Source organism: Lagenorhynchus albirostris, chromosome 8, assembly GCF_949774975.1.
Source record: "Lagenorhynchus albirostris chromosome 8, mLagAlb1.1, whole genome shotgun sequence".
Lineage (NCBI taxonomy): Eukaryota > Metazoa > Chordata > Mammalia > Artiodactyla > Delphinidae > Lagenorhynchus > Lagenorhynchus albirostris.
This window is the reverse complement of record NC_083102.1, coordinates 10,906,005-10,927,809: the sequence shown is the minus strand read 5'-3', so window position 1 is coordinate 10,927,809 and position 21,805 is coordinate 10,906,005. Positions and strand designations below refer to the sequence as shown.

Sequence of the window (21,805 nt, the reverse complement as noted above, 5' to 3'; positions counted from 1 at the left end):
TCAAACCTTCTTTTTTACTGAACCCACAAGTTAAGGTCTAAGCTAGTTTAGGTGGATTTGGAAATCCTACTCTGACCATTCATGAGTTTATATTTTGACTTGAGTTATTGTGAAGGTATCATTACCTCTGTTTCATCCTCTTTGTGAGAAGCAGCATGGGGTAGAATCCTAGAATCCTAGATTCTAGGAAAGAGTCTGAGAATCCAAGTCACGAGACCTAAACTCCAGTCACCGCCCGGCCACGATGCAGCTTGTCCACGTCTCAGTTGCCTTCAATGTAAAATTCAAGATCGAACCCATTAGCCTCCAGACTCCCATCCAACTCTATGACGTATGATTCTGTGTCTCCCCTCAGGTTGCCTTTCTCAGTTGAAGAACATCACCCTTTGCCTTTTTTTCTCATATTGAGCCCTCATACAGCAGTGGTAGCATCATCTTTTAAGTGGGCTCACTGTGGTTCTTCCCTGGACATTCCACGACTCTGGTTTATCTTTAGGGGGCCTCGAAAATAGCATGGCATTGCAGCTTTGTACAAAGGTAAGAATAATATGGTAAACTTTGTCCTATACCCAATTAATGATGGTATGACACAGTAGTACCACTTCTGATAAGACATTTTGTTTTTAATCCATCCTCACATGTAAGTTAGCTTGCTTAATCCTTAGAAAAGTTATCACTATAGTAATTGAGTTTGGGTTAATATTAATTTATCCTAAACAGGCTGACACTGCTAAAAACATCGAAAATAGGGATGACTTCGGAGAAGGTCGATGGAGATTTTTCACTCTTTTCATAAAGCTAGCTTTTTATTATTAATATGTGATATATTAATATGTATGTATTATAAGTAAACTAACAACGGATTCTTCTTAATAGCAATAACAGTAATTATAATCCAAATTTTTTGTTCACACCAGTATTTGAACGCTGGCCACATAGCTCAAACAGAGCCATATCCAACCTTATATTTTCCAGGCAAACTCTCCCTTATTTTCCCAGAGAGGTAACATATCAACGTCTGAATGATACACATGTAAAAAAATGTTTTTAGTTGAATGACTGCTTCCTTGCCTGAAGTTGCTAAGGCTTTCTGAGCACCTTCAGAGCTGACTTCTCTAAGACCGAAACTGTCTTTAGGAATTTAATATATATTTGTTTAATCAGGTTATTCTCACCTAATCTGGGAAATTAAGAGACAATTGGCTTCAACTTGTCTTTAGATCCTTGGTTTTAAAAACAAACGACAGCTTAGGTATGAGTAATCTTTCCTGAATTGAATTACTAATTTTTTTAGGTTTCAGAAAGTTGGGCACAGTTCTACTTATTGTCCCTTCCTTCTTCAGATTTCCAGAATTTAACTCAATTTTTTCTTTAATCCTGCTTGGCATCAGAGCGTTAGAAACTTAGCAATTTCTTATGAGAAATCCTGAAAACAACCATCAACTAACACTTTTTGGACAGACTGTATTTGAGGCATATATGAATATACAGTATTTTGTTGGGATTTTTTGAGCTAAACCAGGTAGGAATAATGTCTTCAGGAGACATAAACCACAGTCCTTTTCATTGCTCCTTTGCTGAATTGTAACAAGCTTGGAGCTTAACATCCTATAGATCTATGCTGAATCACTTCCTTTGGGCCCTTGACCACATTGAATTTCCTGCTGTCACTTCTACCTACTCACAACTTAGAGTACTACTTTGTAAAGTTTATTTTCACCATCAACTTTTCACGTAGAGTTAACTGTGATCTAAAGATTTTTATTGTGCAGTAGTTGCTCTGTCAGTCATTTATAATGACTTTAATGAGATCAGCTTGCACGTTAGTATCCGGAAGGCTCACAGTTTGAGATGTGTTTATTCTCCCTAATTTTGTTTTCTCTTAAACAACTTCTATATCCACGACACGAGGATTTTGGTCCTAGGATGACTGATTTTTTTTTTTTTTATTAGCCTTTGGGATAGAAGTTGTTTAAAAGTCTTTGAAAATGTAAAGAAATTACATTCACTGGCTCTCCTTCTTTTACACACATATTTATCCCCCTGAAATAAACCCAGTATCCTTTTGGACGCCATGTTGCTCTACCCATAATTGTCTGCGTGCTTTAAGGTATTTAGTGCCCTTATCATAACCTCTTCTCGTTGATGAGGTCAAATTAGAAATGCAATATTTTGGTACGGGAGCCCTTTATAGACACGATCGTTCCTCACCCACCTACCCCGAGACACATCACTGAGACTTGTGCGTGTTTGTACATGGTTTTCCAAACCTCTGCGTAAATACCTTTTGGTGGTGGTGACTGCCCTATCACTCACAGTTCAGTTACCTTAGAGCCGCATTTGCTGTTAACATGACTCAGGAGCTGCATGATTGCGGCAGCTCAAAGCCTGTTGTTCATTGTAATCTTCTAACTCTGCAGTCAGGTGTGCCAGGGGGCCAAAGGTTACAAGCAAATGAGCTAAAGGGAAACAGGCGCCAGACTTAGTCTTGATTCAAATAGACTGAGAACATTCTCTATACTTAATGGCTGTTGACGGATTTCTTCCAACCCACCCATTTTCAATGACAATTACGGAGTGGAAATTTCACTCTCCTCTTCCTTGGAAGAGGAAGAAGCAAAGCATGCCTTCAGTCTGCAGAATTCTCAGGGAAGGTCCCCTAAGTGAGGCTACGGCACAAAGAGGACTCAGGGAGTACAGGTGCGTGGGAGCTTGTGAAGGAAAGGAGCTGTGTCGGTGTGAGCTGTTGGCTTTTTCCAATCTGGTGAGGGAGCTCCGAGGGAGTGACTACAGATCCCGGCTGCCTGGTGCATGAGTCACTGGCCCTGAGGGCTAGAGCCTGCTGCAGGGAGGGGCCTGAGCCCGGCCCGGCCCGGCCCGCAGAGTTCCCCAGGAGCGCCAATGGGCAGACAGATATTCTCCTGGCAGTTTACCTGAGCGATTCAGAGAGGCAGTTGTCTGTGAACAATGCAAATGGAAAGCCAGGAGTAGAGCAGGAGCTGCGTCAGTCAGTTTGCACCGAGTGAGATGGAAGTTCTGAATCTGTTCACAGGCCACAGGGCTCCAGGGAGAAAGTTCGGACTCTGCTGGGAAAAGTGGCTGAGGGCGACTGACCGTGGGAGACCATGGGAGAGTCCACGAGAGTCACGAATCCAGCAAGAGACTTCAGCCATCACAGAAGCCGTTTCCAGGAGAAAAGGCAAACGCAGAAGGAAAAGAGGGATCCGTGGGTGAGGCTCTTCCAGCCAGTTCTAGAGCGTTTCCTTATTGAGGTCAACCCCGTGGGGCTGAGACAGTCGTCCACTGTTGGAGTGGAAAGAGCGCTAAAAATCTTTGTGTCTAACCCCCTTCACTGTCACAGTGGAGCCTGGTGAGGGGACATGATTTGCAGAAGGCCACGCGGCCCGTGAGTTGTAAACTGCAAATCAGAACTGCCTGCCCTTTACCTCTAGGATGTAAGCACGTGATCTGCTGAGTGTGTGCTGCTCACAAAGGGCTGAGGGTGACTTGCCATAAAATGCGGAGATTGAGTAAACAGAACATGTGCAGGCAGACGATTTCTGAGAAAGTGAGAGGAGCTGGTGGTCAGACTTGTGGAATGATTAAGAGGCAGGTTTTAGTGATTGGATTGAGCCTGGCCAGGCAACAGACTGGAAAGAACGATAAGGAGTGGTTTTTGCGGCCATTCGTCATCCTTACGCAGCAGGGCCCTAAGAACTGGAGAGTCTCAGGAGTGCGTGCGTGCGTGCGTGCGTGCGTGCGTGCGTGTATCTATCTGTGTGTTCAGCTTTAGGGGAGGAAAGGACAAGAGGATCTTTAATAGAAGTTGGAATCTATGCAGAGAGACTGGGCTTCCTCCTTGAAATCAAATGATACTGGCATTAACAAATAAAAGGGGGAAAAAAGATGAAGGAGTTTCCAGTTGGGAATCAAAGAAAATGATGTATAAAATATTTTTCAAACATTTGACAGTTAAGTCCTTTGAATTGATTCTGGGGAGACATTTTAGTTCACTGGGTATGAAAATGTACCTGATTTCACTGATCCAAATAACAAAGAGTTATAGTAAGTGGCAGAAAAGTCAAACCAAGATGAATAATGGGCAGGAAGGTAAAGAAGTGGGAAATTGGGACACTTGGGAAGATGCAATGCTTGTTGTGGCTGGGAGGGGGGCTCTGCATAACAGATTGCACCCCTGGTGGCTACAGGAATATGGATTGGGACAAGGGTGCCAAGCTGGAGAGAAGGGTGCCCTGGATAGACTTAGACGGAAAGGATGACACAGCAGCCGTGGGGCGAAAGTACGCCAGAAAGGACCGTGGAATCTGTGTGGCTGGAAATTCCATTCTCAGACAACAAAACTGTGCATGGATGAATGTACCTGAGGCAACTTGACCAGAGTAATGAGACTAAGAGACAACACGTGAAAGCTACACATGAAGATGCAGAAGCTGTAAGGCTGAGGCAGAAGCCAGCTCCGTATTTTATAAATCATTCTCCTAGATGCCTGGGCTCTATAACCTGAGGTCAGTTTGCCATTCTCTCCTTCCTACCCAGACAGTCACATTCTGTTGTTTTCCTCCTAGCATCACTCTTGTTCCCCTACCACCATTTTAGTCTCAACACCTCATTCGGGGACACTGGCATGATGTCCCCACGGGTCTCTGTACTCCCAGTCTTTTCACCTGCATCTTTTTGAAAGAGTGCATTATAACGATCTCAGATCTGACTGTATTCTCTTTACCCCTCTCATTAGCTACCAGGTAATAAGCCTGGACCCACCCTAGCCATCCAGCCTCACCTCCGTCTTCTCACGTGGCCCCTTGTAGACACTTCCCTCCCCTCCAGGCCTGTTCCTTTCATGCATTCTGATTCCCTTTCCATCTTTGGAAGTTGCAGCTTCCGCTTCCCTCTTACCAGTGTTCTCTTCTCCCTCTTACGTCTCACAACGATGTCCCTCCTTCCTTTTTAAATCAAACAGTACTGAGTGTTGAAGTTATTTAAGCACAGACTGAGGGTCTCTGGAGGGATTTTATTCTAGATCTAATCCAGATCACACACTGACCCCCTCCTTCTGACCTTCTTTCTTATCTCCTCTAAAGCAAAACACTTTGCTTCTTGAAATTGGCACCTCCTGACATACTTGACATCCTGTCCAAAATTTATTTATTTTGCGACTTCGGGCAAATTCGTAAACCTCTCTTGCGTCTCAGATTTCCACCTGTCAAATGAATAATACCTTATAGGGTTGTTGTGAAATGAAATTCCCTATTAAAGAGCTAGACACACAATAAATGCTAAGTAAATGGTTATCACCATCATTGATATTTTGTCTAAGGACTAATTTCTGAGTAAAGTAAGTAAGCTATTTCAGTGCCTCCTGTGGTCTCATAAAACATACACAAAACTGGCTATCATTGATAGCCTCTTACCTATTAAGGATCTTTCAGCTTTTTACGTGATATATGGACATCCAGGAAGCAAGACTCCTCTATCTGCATTTGGTGAAGTGGAAAATAAACTCAAAAGACCTCTCGGTTAAGGCATCCTTAGGAAATCATTGAAACCTCATAAATTCAGATGATGAGAACTCATGTGCACAATTATTTGTCCAAGCTCCTCTCCAGGCCTACTGACCCAACTGGACTTTTGATCTTTCCCCATCCAGCACCTCTTCCAGCTCTTTCCACCTCTGCTCAGCCATCCCTTACCAATCTCAATGCCGCCTTTTCTTTTGCCTCACACTTCTTTCCTTTGTTGGTGTTTCCCTGAGTCCATCCTAAGATCACTTCCTTTGTACTACATGCTCTCTGTCTGAGCCATTTTGTATGGTCTCTTGACCTCAACTCGTATTTTCTATGCTGAAGAAGCCCAGTAGTAACCTCTAGTCCTAACCTCTCTCACAGACCTAGCTCCATATTTGTCTCCCTAGACATGTCCACCCAGATGAACACAGGAACTAAAGCCTCAACACACACAAACTAAACGGCCTCCCTTTCCCCATATTTGCTGCGTCCCCATTATTTCCTTTCTCAATTAACAGCATTTTTTAATTACCGACATCTTTGTCTACTTCCCTTACTCTTTGATTCCTTTCAGCTAGTTTTTTCTCATAGTGATTCTGATTCTTAAATAGTTCTCAGATCTGTCCCTCTTCATTCTTTACTTTTCTCTAGCCTCTCATCACCTCTCACTTAGACTAACTCAATAGCCCTGTCTGGTCTCCCTGCATCTCCTCTCTAAGCCCTCCAATCTTGTGCTCCATTTGTCTTTCTGAAACCTGAATTTTGACAAGTCATATGCTTGAGTGAAAAATGCCAGTGCCTCTCTAATCACCCAAAGAATACAGCTCGAGCATCTTAGTATGGGATATGGGGCCTTTCCCTCTGTCCCTTACTGGCCTCAGTGACGACAGTCCCTCCATTGGCCTCTCTACGTACAAATCCAGCCACTCCGACCTTCTCCCTAATCATCTTTCCAGTCTCGATGGCTTTCCACTCACTATGCCTTTTGCCTGAAATACCCTTTCCTCCCTTCTCTGCTTATCCAAATTCTACTCTCCTTTATGAGTAATGCCCTGGACTCTGAAGCTTTCTTAGCGCCAGCAGACATGGCTGCCGCAACTTTTAGACGTATGTCACACCTTGTTCTCATGGCTGGTCCTGCACACCATTACCCTCCTGCAGTGTAACTGGTCATTTGTGTTGTCTGACTCCCCAGCAAGACTGTGAGTTCCCTGAAGCCTGGAAGGACATTTTATTTATCTTTGTGTTCACCCAGTGCTATTGCTGCCACTGAATGATGGAAGGAGTGTCTGCTTTCATTTCTCAGGACTTTGTTACAAAACTCGAATGAGAGGGTATTTTTGAAAGAACATTATAAACTAAACTACAAATATAAGAACACTAAATAACCCAGACTTTCCCTGGGCCCTAAAATGACACCGCTTCTGGGTGAATGAAGGAGATTCTTCACTTCCCGGAAATCAGACTTATTCTTAATCAAGACCATTTAAGACTTGGAGTGGAATCAACAAAAGCCAAATTGTCTTTTGCAGCCTGTTTTTCTGTGTTCTGTCAGCGCAAATGACGTTAAAATATGCATTTCAAAATACATTCTAATGGACTATCTCAGAAATATATAAGTAACTAATTAATAATGTGGCTAACAGGAACAGAAAATATAATAGGATTCCAACAGATTTTAGAGCGTTTTTTTAGACAAGTGTGGAGCCTGAATAATGGCAGGAGGGAGGAAAATACTAAGTGAACAGGACTGTTCAGAGCCTGAAACGCAAGAAAGTTGAGTAGAGATGCAGAGCCCAATTCCTGGCTCCTGGACAATCTATTTGAAGTGCGAAGCTATGGTGGATGTAGCTGTCCCCAGCAAAGTGCTGCAACTAGGGCTACCAAAGTTAGCAAATTAAAATACAGGGCACCCCCATACTGCAGGAAGCATACTTATACTAAAGACATTATCTGTTGTTTATCTGCAGTTCAAATTTAACTGAACACTCTATGTTTTATCTGGCAAACTAAGCAGCAACCCAAGGGACTTTAATATCTTTGAACCTGATCTCAGTGGCTCTAGGGCGTTTGAGAGAAAGAATTATTATGGGCTTTCTTTATCGTAAACAACCAGAATACTTTAAGGCCACATTTAAAGTGGTGGTGGACCGCCATCTAGTGGAAAAATTGTGAGAGTGCACGCTTAAGTTGGAGGCGTAGAAGGGGTTTTTTCTGGAGTCTGCAAGGAAGGATTCTACATCCGCCAACTGCACACTCTTGCACTGTGGGAGGGTGATCACATCAAGAGGATGGGGACTGTGGGGAGGGGGCACGGGGGGAGGGTGATGGAGGAGGAGTGCTGAAATGTGCGTGCCCTGTGATTTAAGGAGAGAAGTCGCCTGACCATGGCCCTCCAGCATGCAGTGTCTGCTCCCTCACTCCCACCAAATCCAAAACAAAAGCTATAGCTAACTCTAGCTCAAGATCCTTCCAGATGGGGTTGGCTCAGAGGCATGTGGAACTATGACATTCTGCGGGTCTAATCCCAGGTGATTATTATGAGCAATGGAAGAAGTCATCCAAAAGGTAACACTGTGGCTACAAGCTCAGATTTTAAAAGGGCTGAAAAGACGTACAAGTTAAAAGGAGGCACATCCTGGAATTTCAAGGGTAATATCTCAAGGTGTGGAGCCCAGAAACTCAGTGCTGCAAAACATGCTAAAGACCAATACTAACAGTAAGACTAGCAATGATAATAATAAAACCAAACTTGGAACAGGAAGAGCACGGAAAAGATAAATGTACTTCTCAAGGAGCACATTATAATGTCAACATATAATACCGAGAACATATGACTCTTATTTTAGTCTGTCTTCTCCAGAAAGGACAACATTCTAGAAATTAAAAGCGTTGGGCAAAAAAACACAGGATGGTCTCAAAACCCAAACAAGAGTCTTATAGCTGATTTATATTTAATTATAGATTATATTTAATTCTATATTTCTTCCAGAGCAGAACAGGAGAGGATCTCTAAGATTTAAAAGATTTTCTCTAAGATTTAAAAGAGGCAATTGTCCTAATTTTCAAAGAGATGATTTGTAGAAACTAAAGGAGAATAAATTTAATGTAAAATTCTCATAAATTACTGGAAGAGAGTATTGAAAGATGGTTTCTGAACATTTAGATTAAAATAATCATAAAAGACAATAGGTGTTCCTTATGAATGAGCCATGCCAAACTAGTCTTATTTATTATGCTGTTAGGTTTCCAAGAACATTAAATTATTAGAGTGCTATAAAGAGAGTATGTTTTGATTTTAGTGAGTCATACAGCAAAGTTGTTTTTTTTTTTTTTTTCTCAAAATCCTTTTCCAAAATCCTGTAAACGGCAAAGGATGGCCCTGGATGACAATATAGTGAAGGAGGATTTTAGCTAGTTTAACTCTCTACTCAAAAAAGTGCTCATTAATATTTTCAAGGAGTTACGTCAAAATGTTCTGTACTTGCTTGTATCCTGTTTACTAATTTTGAATGACTTGGTCATAAAATTCCTAAAACATACTGAACAAACTTAGAGGGAGAAAAAAATTGCAAAAATATGGCTAATCTATATAAGGACTCCAAACCATCTTAACAGTGTCAATAATGGGTTAAAATTAACCAAATGAAACTAAACAAGCAGTATAAATGTTTGTACATTTAGATTCAAAATGTCAATTCTACAAATACAAAATGAGAGAGAACGGCTTTAAAACAGCTTCTATTAAAATGACCTAGGGGGTCATAGTTGACAAAAAGTTTGTCTTGGATCAAGAATATGAACTGGCTAAAAAAATAAAGGCCAATTTCTCTCCAGAGAACATTAATTGAAGAGAAAGTCCTATGTGATGGAGGTAAACAGTCATACTGCACAGTGCAATTGACGAGAACTCCAAGTAAGGTTCAGTTCTGGCTCCATTCTTTTGTTTTTTAATCATGTTGGAGTATGTTGATTTACAATGTTGTGTTAGTTTTAGGTGTACAGCTACGTGACTCAGTTATACATATATCCATTCTTTTCCATATTCATTTCCCATATAGGTTATTACAGAATACTGAGTAGAGTTCCCTGTGCTATACAGTAGGTCCTTGTTAATTACCTATTTTATATATAGTAATGTGCATACGTTAATCCCAAACTCCTAATTTATCACTCCCCCCATCTTTCCCCTTTCGTAACCATGTTTGTTTTTAAAGTCTGTGAGTCTGTTTTGTAAATAAGTTCATCTGTATCATTTTTTTTTAGATTCCACCTGTAAGTGATATCATATATTTGTCTTTCTCTGTCTGACTTACTTCTCTTCGTGTGACAATCTCTCGGTCCATCCATGTTGCTGCAAATGGCATTGTTTCATTCTTTTTTATGGCTGAGTAATACTCCATTGTATATAGGTACCACATCTTTATCCATTCCTCTGTTGATGGACATTAGGGTTGCTTCCATGTCTTGGCTATTGTAAATAGTGCTGCAGTGAACGCTGGGGTGCATGTATCTTTTCGCGTTATGGTTTTCTCCAGATATATGCCCAGGAGTGGGATTGCTAGAACCTCCATGCTGTTCTCCATAGTGGCTGTATCAATCACATTCCCACCAACAGTGCAAGAGGGTTCCCTTTTCTCCACACCCTCTCCAGCATTTGTTGTTTGTAGACTTTTTAATGATGGCCATTCTGACTGGTGTAAGGTGATACCTCATTGTAGTTTTGATTTGCATTTCTCTAATAATTAGTGATGTTGAGCATCTTTTCACGTACTTTTTGGCCACCTGTAAGTCTTCTTTGGAGAAATATCTATTTAGATCCTCTGCCCTTTTTTTTCTAACATCTTTATTGGAATATAATTGCTTTACAATAGTGTGTTAGTTTCTGCTTTATAACAAAGTGAATCGGCTATACATATACATATATCCCCATATCTCTTCCCTCTTGCATCTCCCGCCCTCCCACCCCTCTAGCTGGTCACAAAGCACTGAGCTGATCTCCCTATGCTATGCATCTTCTTCCCACTAGCTATCGGTTTTATATTTGGTAGTGTATATATGTCCATGCCACTCTCTCACTTTGTCCCAGCTTATCCTTCCCCCTCCCCGTGTCCTCAAGTCCATTCTCTAGTAGGTCTGCATCGTTATTCCCATCCTGCCCCTAAGTTCTTCATGACATTTTTTTTTTTTTTTTAGATTTCATATATATCTGTTAGCATACGGTATTTGTTTTTCTCTTTCTGACTTCACTCTGTATGACAGACTCTAGGTCCATCCACCTCACTACAAATAACTCAGTTTCGTTTCTTTTTATGGCTGAGTAATATTCCGTTGTATATATGTGCCACATCTTCTTTATCCATTCATCTGTCGATGGACACTTAGGTTGCTTCCATGTCCTGGCTATTGTAAATAGAGCTGCAGTGAACATTGTGGTACCTGACTCTTTTTGAATTATGGTTTTCTCAGGACATATGCCCAGTAGTGGAATTGCTGGGTCATATGGTAGCTCTATTTTTAGTTTTTTAAGGAATCTCCGTACTGTTCTCCATAGTGGCTGTATCAATTTACATTCCCACTGCCCATTTTCTGATTGAGTTGTTTGTTTTTTTGATATAGAGCTGCATGAGCTGTTTGTATGTTTTAGAGATTAGCCCCTTGTCAGTTGCTTTGTTTGCAAATATTTTCTCCCATTCTGTGTGTTGCCTTTTCGTTTTGTTTATGGCTTCCTTTGCTGTGCAAAAGCTTTTGAGTTTAATTAGGTTCTGTTTTATTTTTGTTTTTATTTTCATCACTCTAGGAGGTGGATTCAGAAAGATATTGCTTTTTATGTCAGTGTTCTGCCTGTTTTCCTCTAAGAGTTTTACAGTATTCAGTCTTACATTTAGGTCTTAAATCCATTTTGAGTTTATTTTTTAAAATTTATTTATTTGGCTGCATTGGGTCTTTGCTGCGGCATGCAGGATCTTTTTTGCACAGCACGAGCTTCTCTCTAGTTGTGGCACGTGGGCTCCAGAGCACAGGGGCTCAGTAGTTGTGGCACTCGGGCCCTCTAGTTGTGGTGCACAGGCTCTAGAGCACGTGGGCTTAGTTGCCCCATGGCATGTGGGATCTTAGTTCCCTGACCAGGAATCAAACCCACGTCCCCTGCATTGGAAGTTAGATTCTTAACCACTGGACCACCAGGGAAGTCCCCGTTTTGAGTTTATTTTTGTGTATGGTGTTAGGGAGTGTTCAAATTTCATTCTTTTACACGTAGCTGTCCAGTTTTCCCAGAACCACTTATTGAAGAGGCTGTCTTTTCTCCATTGTATATTCTTGCCTCCTTTGTCGTAGGTTAATTGACTATAGGTGCATGAGTTTATCTCTGAGTTTTTGATCCTGTCCCATTGGCACCACTCTTAAAAGGAACATCCACAAACTCATATTCATTTGAAGAGAGCAATTTAAGGTGGTAAAGAGTGAGACGGGGCCACTTGAGGCCAGGGCTCTGAGGAACGACACACAGCGCTCAGATTTCGTGATATTAGGTTTATTCTTTGTAGCACGTGGAAAGCAAAACTCATATCAGTTAAACAATATTGACTTCCTCCTAGTAGAAGAGAGAACTTCGTAATAATTAAAGCTTTCAAACATTCTGTGGGCTCTTGTGTAAAGGAGCTAGCCGCCCCCTCCTTTGCAGCCCCCCTAGAAAATCAAGACTGAGTGATCCTCCATCAGTGGTGGTATAGAGATCATTCCTGCATTTGCCAGGTGGTTGGACTTCTCAGCCTAGGAGTCTACGCTTCTAAGAAGTTTTCACCACTTTCTGTTTGCTTGGTCTATCATTCATTCTCAATGAACTTATTTTGTTTTCAGTATACTATTAGATTGCCTAACACTTTAAATCTAATTGTTGCATATAAGCACAGATCTTAAAGCCCTTCACCCTTAAATTCTTGGCTTTAGATATCTACTGTTTTGCTATCCATACCAGGCGTTACTTATCGGAGTGGCAGGAACCTAAATCAGTTAAGATCTGGAGGAGAAAATATCCAGCCTCCTTGTAGGGCCTTGAAAGCAGCAGTATGCCGTGGTGACTGATGGCAAGAGAGGAGGAACAGCACGGAACTGAACACTTGTTGTTTTTACCCCTTACGTAGAAGAATCTTTTCCCCTTACGTCTGTTTTTAGGCTGCTCATTTCATGGGCGTCATGAGACAAAATGTGAAAACAAAAGAGAGACGTATATCTTAAAAGACCTAGCTACATCACAATATAAGACACTATTTCAGCGTGTATGTTGCAATCCCTAAATTAAGGCTACTAGGATCCTTGTGTGGCTGTAGAATAGTAGTGCAAAGCTACTAAATACTGTTGGTCTTTAAAACCCTACACAGATACCCGGACATTGCGTTTGTGTAGCTAAGACACTTCCTCTCCATTTCTAAATACTTTTCCTTTTCGGTTCTCGTGAGCCATGACGCTAGAACTAGTACGATGGATTTAAGTTAATAATTGCTTGTAATACATGTTTTTTAAAAAAAAGTGTGTATTTGCCAATGATCGTAGCATTGGAGGTCCAGGATGGTACCCGATGTACACTCGTCAAATGCACGGTGAGGTGGTCCGAGAGGAAGACCAGACCAGCCATGGCCCCTCATTCCCTCCCCCGCCCCCCCACTCCAGAAAGAAAGACCACTGGAAATATCAGTCATGGTTCACAATTCTAGAGGCTTAACCTAAATAGCCCGGGGCTTCTCTCGGTAATCCTATCCCTGCAGGGCCCTAATTCCAGAGAAGGGCCGGGGCGCAGGTGTGCTCAGGCTCAGTTCTGGGTTTGGGGCTAGAACGTGGTTTCATGGCAGGAGCAAAGACGCAGTCCAAGAGGCCCAATTCCTCCCCCAGCAGGAGACGGGAGGATGCCAGCCTCCACGGGATCCTGCCCCATGGGGGGGACCTCACGCGGGCCGCCCGGGACACAGCTGGTCAGCCGAGTGGAAAGCAGTGACGGGCACGGCGCTCTTCACCGGCGTGAGCGGGGAGACGCATCATTACAGAGAGAAACCCAAGGGTAGACTAGTTTACTGCCTACAGTGGACACTGTGGCTCATCTGCGTAGCGAGGCAAGAAAACAAACGGATACAAACTTCGGAGGTGACACAGGCCACCCTCTTTCTTCAGGGCCACCATCCAGAGGTGTGGGGAAAAGGGCAGGGCCAGGCCTCTTCCTTCCCAAATCAGTGTCCAGAAAGATGAGTCCACAAAGGGGGAAATGCCCTACTTCCACCCTCATCCATAGACTCCAGTCTTTCCTAACACTTCACCCGCCGTCTACTCTGGGGCGTCCCAACCCTCCCCAGCAGGGGGGCCTCTTCACTCCTCGGCCCCAGCACTAGGGGCCATGGCCGGTCTGGTCTTCCTCTCGGCCCTCCTCGGGGGCTGAGGGCAGCTCCACAGCGGCGGTGGGCAGCTCCTCTTGGGCCTTGCTGAGTAGGGGCTCCGCGCCGGGCCTGGTCCCTTCAGGAAGCCGGGTGAGGCCTGGAGAAGACTGCCTGCTCGAAGCCTGAGCACAAGGGGCTGCAAACAGATCCAGGAAGTAGCCGTCCCCTCCCGGGGGGCCCCCCAGAGCTGGTGGACAGAAGGAACTGGGGAAGGGCAGGTCTGGCAAGCAGGGGTCATTCCAGGGGACTGTACCTGTGGGATCAAAGAGCAAAACAAAGAGTAAGTAGGATGATGGGTACCAACCACGTTCAACGTGTTCTGTGACAGAGTCCCCTCCCTGCTCCACAGAAACACGGGTTAGGACCCTGGAGCGAGTCTCCCCTCAGGACCAGGCAGGCTCCTGTCTCCAGGTCCTACGTCTGGGTAACGGTGACACAAAGTGGACCGTGGGTCAGGCCGAGTGAGTGCCCTCTCGCGCAGGCAGGAGACTGGGAACCAGCATCTTTCTTCCCCTTCTGCTGGAACTGAGTCCTCCTAAGATGGTCACTTCCAGGATTTCAGGGTCCAGGTGGCCCATCGGATACTCACATCAGCTCCCACCTATCCCTATCCCGTGCCAAGTATTCCACACCTGTGGTTCCTAATCTTCAGCAAGCCCTCTAAGATACGGGAATATTATCCCCGTTTCAGAATCCAGGAACCTCAGGAGAGCCCAGAGCTGAGCTGGACTTTAAACTTTGCGTTTCCTCACTCCAAAGCTCTCTTGCTGCGTCTTACTCTGCTCTGAAACCTCCGAGACACTGGAGGAAGGAGAGCTCCATAAGGACAAGCGGGCTCTCTGTAAGGAACAGTGATTCACTCACCCCACGCCTTCCCTCCAGCTCACGAGGCTGTCTCCCTTCTCACCGTCCTCAGCCACCAGAGGCCCCTTTCTGTGTCAGCCCCGACTCACCCATGTTCCCAGCGGGTGGCTGCCGCAGGATCTGCCCTGATGGGGGGCCCGGGAAGTAGCCCTGGGGCGCGCCCCCGCTGGGGCCATAGGACAGTGCAGACAGAGAGTCTTCCAGCAGTGGAGGGGTCAGGGAGCTGGGCATGTGGAAGGGGAAGGGGTGCAGGTATGGAAACGGGGGCTGGGGGTGTTGGAAAAGCTGGCTCTGTGGAGCCTGGGAGAACTGGAACGGTCCTGGCTGGCTGCTGGGTTGATATTCCTGGAGTTCCAGCTCCTCCAAGTACGAGCAGGCGGGGGGTGGCGTGACGCTGAGAGAGACAGAGGAGTGTTTTTTTTTTTTTTTTTTTGCGGTACGCGGGCCTCTCACCGCCGCGGCCTCTCCCGTTGCGGAGCACAGGCTCCGGACGCGCAGGCTCAGCGGCCGTGGCTCACGGGCCCAGCCGCTCCGCGGCATGTGGGATCTTCCCGGACCGGGGCACGAACCCGCGTCCCCTGCATCGGCAGGCGGACTCCCAACCACTGCGCCACCAGGGAAGCCCCCAGAGGAGTATTTTGTGCGGCTCGGGGGGCGGCCCCATTCCTACCGCGCAGCGAGGCTCCCCTCCCCCATCCCCACGACCCCAGACCTGCCACCTCCTGTTCTCTCTCCTGCTCTAGCTTCTCATCCTCGTTCCTGTGCTACTGCTGTGATGTCCTAGATCCTTCGCACCCCAATCCACTTACCCTTTTAATCCTCACCACATTTACTACTCCTTGCTTCTCTCAGTCACCCTCCCCCCTCCCAAGCTCCATCTATCTTTCCTCCTCCCGTACCTCCCCCAGGATAAGTCAAGTACCGCCGCCATTAGGTTGCGTACCTTGTCCCCCACGACCCACAAGGGCCATCCTTGCGGCTGCTCTCGTTGCCTGGGGTATCCAGCAGCAAAGACATCAGCTGGGAGGTGTGCACGGGGCCGAGGGGGAAAGGAAGGTTGGCTCTTCGGACAGGTGGGGGGCTGAAGAGTGGTGGAGTCACTTCCACCCTCTGGGCACCCTCACTCTGTTGGGTCGGGGCCAGAGTCTGGTCAGATGTCAGCAGCATGGGGGGCTCTAGGAACAGAGGTCAAAGGGGGGTTGTAAGAGTACGAAAGTGGAGGGCAGCCTTGGCAGCGCTGGGCGTGGTCCAAGTGCACAAAGCCCGGGTCCCCCTGAACGAAACCGTGGGGAGCTCCGGCCACTCCCAGGTCTCTCAAGAAACAGCCCTTTGACTCTGCTGTCTTCCGCGCCGCTGTATTCCCCAGACAACCCTCGGAAGGCGGTCAGCTCACCTGGAAGGGGATCCAGTGGGGACTCCTGAGCGAAGGTCCCAGGCTCCCGGTCCGCGGGCACAGCAGGTGGCGGTCCGGCTGCAGAACTAGAGGGAGACGAGCGAAGACTGTAGCTAGGGCAGTCCCTGGATTCAGACTGGGGCTTCAGCGTAGGGAAAGGGACCCAGATTTCCAAACTGCGCCTCCTACAAGGCACTGGGCAACTTCCCAACCTCACGCAGTCAAAATCCCTCTATTAGCCAACAACTCCCTACGCCCAGCCTTCCAGTCCCTTCTCCCCCTAGAGCCCAGGATCCCAGCTTAGCCCCCAGTTCCTGCCCACGGGGATGGGCCCGGAGGAGGAGAAAGGCGTGCCCGCACTGGGTGCTGGCGGGGCTGAGGGCGGGGCCGGCAGCGGCGTCCGTGCTCTCCTTCCCGGTCATTTTCTCCACTTTTCGCCACTTTGCCCGGCGGTTCTGGAACCACACCTGTAGGGGAGAGACACCCGAGGAGCCTGAGAAACAGGGTAGAGCCTGAGGCTCGGTCCCGCTGTCCCATGATGTCTCCGTGACTGCAGGCGGTCACTGCAGCGCTCAGGCTGGCAGGGAGAGGTTCATCGAGATGGCCTCTGAGCCACTGTGCTCTTCCCGTATTCTAAGGCTGTGGCAGCGTGGAAACAGGCAAGAACACAGCCCCATGTGAGGCCTCACCCCAGCCCCTGTCCGGGAGCTGCTGAGTACTTGTTGGGCTCCCCCAGAGTGCCGGCGCGTGGGTCCTCCTCCACCCCGAGACTGAGGGCAAGTGCCCTTACCATGATGCGCTGGGGGGTGACTCCCACCGTCTGGGCAATCTCCCGGCGCTTATCGCTGTCCGGATAGTGGTCTTCTTGGAAGAGCTTTTCTAGCTCCTCCAGCTGGTCTGGAAGAAGAAAACACTGGCTTGAGGATGAACACCAGTGATGCAGAAGCAGAGGAGAAAAACAGATACCCTCCAGAGGGCCCCCCAGAGCCCTGCGACTAAGCTCCCCATTGGGCTGGGGCCTCCTGTCTCTCAGGCTTTGTGGCAGGGAACTGTGTGGTGTTTACTTTCCTGCCCCTTCTACCCTGGGCCCAATTCCATATTCTGATGAGAAAACCCAACCGTTCCCTCTGAGGTCAGAGGTCATGGCCTGCACAGGTCAAGGGAGGACCCGGCCAAGGTGATGTACAAACCAACCACACTCCTCTCTCCTGGGGCTGCTGCATGCTCTGTTGAGCCCAGCTTTCCCAGAGATGAGGCCAGGCCCCCTAGGTTTCCGCTCGCCTTCAGGGACCTACCCGAGCGGTATAGAGTCCGCGTCTTTTTCCGGCCTTGGCAGGTCACATCCGGGGACTTCTTCTGGTCTGTGTTTTGGCTGTTCTGGGCCAACGTGCTGAGGAGGTTGGCCAGATGGCAGGAGCCCCGGCCTGACCCACAAGGCACTGGGTTGTACGTGGCCCGGGCTGGGTTAGCGACACTGGGAGATGCCGTGGAGTCCAGACCCACAGCGTTAGGCTTTTTCTGCTTACCGGCGGCTGGAGAGTAGGGCCTCTTCCCCAGCTTCCCCTCTCGCACCGGGAGAGGATGCCCTTCCCCCTGAGGCTGGGGTCTAGGCGGGCCCAGGGCTCTGTCTTTGCGGAGAGCCCCTGAGCCCTGGCGCTGGCAGGCTCTCCCAGCACCGGCCCCAGCTACTTCTCCAGGGGCCTCTGATGGCTGCTTCTCCCCGGGAGCAGCGCAGGAGAGGGGCACGTCCTCACTTGGGGCTTCCCGAGTGTGGGGGGCTGAACTCTGCAGTGGTTCCTCCTCCTCTAGCCTGGCAGCCGGGGGCTTGTCTCCGCCCTCCTGACCTGTGGAGAGCCAGCACCCGCTGACCTTAGCCCGGGAGAAGCAACAGCCTGGACCAGGAGGGCCTGCTGCTTCCTGGTCTGCGACGGGTGTTCTGTTTGATCTGAAGCTATAATTTGTCCACTTATCAAATGGGGTAATCGTTCCAGGCGTACCTTCCTAACTCTGCTACTGTGAGGGTCAAATTAGATGATCCCACAGCTTGGAAACGCAAAAGCAAGTAGATGCAGCCACGAGGAGCCTGAGCTCGCGCACCTAGACAGTAGGCGTGCAGTCCTAATTTGGGGGGAACTTACTCTCTGTGAGTTCCCTGTTTTCTCCCCGAGACCTGGAATGTGAGTTTGAGGGACAGGCATCTATTCAGGGGTTTCTAGGGGACACATGTTGGCGTGGACTCTGGGAAGAGAGAGAAGAATCGATGGAGACTGCTGTTTCTCAGACTGGATCTCGTTCCTGCGGCAGACACAGGCATCAGTGCTCAGAGCAGGGACGCGGCGGGACGGAGTGGTCTCCGGGAGCCCAGGCAAGGACATCAAAGGAGCCAACAGGAATGTCCACCCTGACCTCCCACAGAACTCACTGTGTCCTCGGCCACCCTCCTCGCCCTCATGCACACCCCCGTCCCCTCCCTGCAAAGCAGAACCTCACTCAGGGGCCTCGGGCCCAGGTGAGCGCCCTCCTTTTACAGGTAAGGAAGGGTGACCTGGCTGGCACTCATCCTCCAAGCTTGTCTGTCCTTCTCTGAGCTATGACTGATTCATCAGGAGTTTACCGTGTCCCAGGCATTGTGCTAGGCACCTTTCAAAGATTAGTCCAGCATGCATTTAATCCTTGTGGGGAAGGTATATGTATAGCTCATTCTAATATGGAGAAACGTGGATGACAAAGTTGAGTGGTTTGCCCAAGCTCATACAGTGCCGTGCTCTTGACCACTAGACAGAGTCCTTCCTGGGGTCACCAACCCCGCCCCCATTCCCCTCCCAACTTACTCATAACCTCCAGATCCCAAACCGTCTCAGCTCAAGGAGCTGCTTTATCATTTCTAACTAAATTGGAACATTTTTAAGAGGATGCTCACTACTAAGAGCGAGTTTGTTTTTGTTTTTGTTTTTAATGAAAGTTGCATGAGATAGGCTGTCTTAAGGAATGACTTTCTAACGATGTGTAAGAAAGCTGTAGGTCAAGGGCTAAGGCGCTTGCTTTGTCAGATTGTTTCCTAGGGTACAAGCTGGTGAAGGGGGTTTGCAGGCCTTTATGGCGTCATGAAGCGCAGAGGCTGGATGGTGAAATGGGGAAGGAGAGACACACCGGTTTTACAGCATTTTAGGGGCGCTCGTAGCCTAGCAAACCCGGTACACAGTAGGTGCTCAATAAATGCGACGTATCCGGGTGATAGGCCCCGGTAAGAAAGGTGATGGGTGTGGGAACCTAGAGCAGAAGAATCACGGCCCTGCTTTTCTTCCCTTCATCCTCGGAGATCCGAACGCCAAGGTTGGGGGGCGCGGCGTGGTGGGCTCCCTGGCCCCCCCGCCCCGTCCAGCCCCTCTCAACTCCCCTCCAACCCCCTACCCTCGGCCTGCCGCTGGGCCCCAGCCCCTCAGGCCCCCGCGCACTCACCCCGCGGCTCCGGGCCGCGCTCCGAGCTGAGCTCCATTGCGTGGACTCCAGCACGCGGCCGTCGGACTGCTTTTGCGCGCCGCCTAATGAAGCCTCGCGCTCGGGCAGGTGTGTGGAGCTGCGAGCGTGGGGGGCCCGCGCCCTCACCCCGCCGCCGGCGAGGCCCACTCGGGAGGGCGGTGCCTGGGGCAGCTGCGGGCTGCCGAGGCCCGGGGGCCACGCCGCTTCCCGCCCCCGCCGAGGCCCAAGCCGGGGCAGGTGCGGCTCCGCTGCGGCCCCTCCCCGGTGGGTGGGGGTTGCACGCGGGGCGTGGGCGAGAGCCCGCCTACTGGGTCGCGGTCGGAAAGCTCGCCCTAGAGGGCCAGGGCGTTCGGCTGGGGGAGGGTGGCCGGCTCCCTGGGCCGGACTTGGTGGCGCCTTTGGCCTTGGAGGCGCCTTTGGCCTTGGAGACAGAGTCCTTCCTGTGGAAGGCGACTTGGGGAGCCACTTATCAAGGGAGCTCCAAACCCTTAACAAGGGTTCCCTGTCTCCCAGCTGCATCATTGAGGTTTCCCCAAGCCTCAGGATTAATGAGCCCCCAAGACCCCATGCTGATTGGAAGGTCCGTAGAGCACGGAGCTGTCCTCGAGGATGAAAGCGAGCTAGAAGAACCCAGGCTGCAGGGTGAAGGGGACACCTCTTGAATGGGACGCAGTTGTACGCGCACGGGAGGCCGCAGGTAAGCCGGGAGAAAGCACTAGCTGGTCAAAGTTTTGTCTCATGTTTCCACCCACTTGATATCAGTTTTTCTGGCCGAGAATGAAGGAGCGTCGCGTAAGGGAGATCTCACAGGTGTGATCTTTATGACTCCCAGTTCCTGGAATGTTTCTTGTCCGCTTTATAACATAATTTCAGGATTTAAAATCCTCATGGCCTCTTCCTTCCATCTGCCCTTGAGTGGGAGACGCTGGCCAGATTGAAACAGGTGCTTGGTGCTGTTTGGGGGTGGGGGTGGTCAGAATAGAAATCAGGTGTTTTGCTTTTAGGATTTAAAAGACTCTGGACGCCACGTGCTTTCTTGCTGTAATCACCTATTGGTAAGTTTCCCTGTGCCTTAAATGCCTTTCAGGGGCTTGGCCTACACACATGAACTTTGAAGATATTACGAGTTCTTTCTGAAATATAAAAATTATAAACGAGTTAACTCCGTGACAACATGACCAAAATTCCAGGCATCTGGTGTTTCATTCTGACTCCCATAAGACTAATATCCTCTAATAAATGAGGGGTTTAAAAATAGGGCCCAGTTTCAGCTAGAAAGGAAGCATTCCAGGCCATGTGAGCAAGGAATGGGGGGCAGTGAAGTCGCTTTCTTTGTGGAACATCATCATTTGGTGGTGACGTGGCGGTAAATGGAATGCAGTCGTCTGCTTGCTTAAACATTTACAGGACACCTACCGTGTGCTGGGCACTGTGCGCAGGTCACTTCCTGCCTGCACAAGCTTACTGGCAGAGAGGGGGTTAGAACAGTGACGCAAGTAAATGGACAGTGTCCATACGAGGAGGTCGGTGGTGAGTTAGAAGGATGCATAGAGGAGCAGGAAGCTCTGCTGGACTCGGATTGGGGGTGGGGCAGGAAAGGCCTTCTTGGAGAGGGTGACACATGAGCTTTGAGCTGAAGTTTAAGGGAGAGGCATTCTTACCATGTCACAGCCCTGCTTAAACCCTGAAGTGGCCCTTGCCTGCCTGTGTGACAAAAACCAACCTCCCTAACCAGGAGAGGAGGCTTCTGAGGTCTGGTTCTTTCCTCTGAAGCCTCAGCTCGCCTGCTTCCGACACCCAAGTATTCCAGTTTTAATGTCTCTTTTGACCTCGTGTTTTTCAAGGAGTGTTGACACCCTGGATCAGAGATTCCTAGGGAATTTGTTTAAAATGTGGCTTGCTGGGCTTCCCTGGTGGCGCAGTGGTTGGGAGTCCGCCTGCCGATGCAGGGGACACGGGTTCGTGCAGAAACAAAGTCAACTAAAACCATCCCCGGGGATGGAAATAGGGCAAGTGGACGGTGGGGGACTTTGTCGGGGAAGGAGATGACCTGTTGTCCTTTACTGAGGTGTCTGCTGCAGTGAAAGCGGGTCACAATTAATTTCTTAATAGGTTATCCT

The 21,805-nt window shown here is 48.2% G+C and overlaps 2 protein-coding genes across 4 annotated transcripts in view; one reads left to right on the top strand and one right to left on the bottom strand.

The window, feature by feature from the left end:
• Positions 1-20,382, top strand: part of ARHGEF5 (Rho guanine nucleotide exchange factor 5) — a 46,117-nt gene extending 25,735 nt beyond the window's left edge. The window contains exons 15-16 of one of the 3 annotated variants that reach the window (XR_009541891.1): positions 356-537; positions 721-1,206. Coding sequence is in view for 2 of the 3 variants with exons in the window: in XM_060156457.1 (XP_060012440.1) it covers positions 20,199-20,347 (149 nt within the window). In the remaining variant the exon portion in view is untranslated. Of the gene's footprint in view, positions 1-355; positions 1,208-20,198 lie in introns of those variants that run through there. The other 2 variants (XM_060156457.1, XM_060156458.1) reach the window with 2 other exon arrangements.
• NOBOX (NOBOX oogenesis homeobox) lies at positions 13,900-18,403 on the bottom strand. Its single transcript, XM_060157535.1, has 8 exons — positions 18,344-18,403; positions 17,501-18,074; positions 16,969-17,102; positions 16,560-16,747; positions 16,206-16,291; positions 15,756-15,987; positions 14,902-15,206; positions 13,900-14,201 (listed from the first exon to the last, which is right to left on the bottom strand). Exons 1-8 carry the CDS (start codon positions 18,401-18,403, stop codon positions 13,900-13,902), a joined length of 1,881 nt encoding a protein of 626 aa, XP_060013518.1.
• Positions 20,383-21,805: the final 1,423 nt, after the last annotated feature.

Coding starts and splice junctions, on each gene's coding strand:
- NOBOX (XM_060157535.1), bottom strand. CDS start 18,403: ATGCCTGTCCCTCAAACTCACATTCCAGGTCTCGGGGAGAAAACAGGG. Junction 15,988..16,205: donor CCCACTGGATCCCCTTCCAG/GTGAGCTGACCG, acceptor CTCTGTTCCTAG/AGCCCCCCATGCTGCTGACA. Junction 15,207..15,755: donor TGTGGGTCGTGGGGGACAAG/GTACGCAACCTA, acceptor TGTCTCTCTCAG/CGTCACGCCACCCCCCGCCT.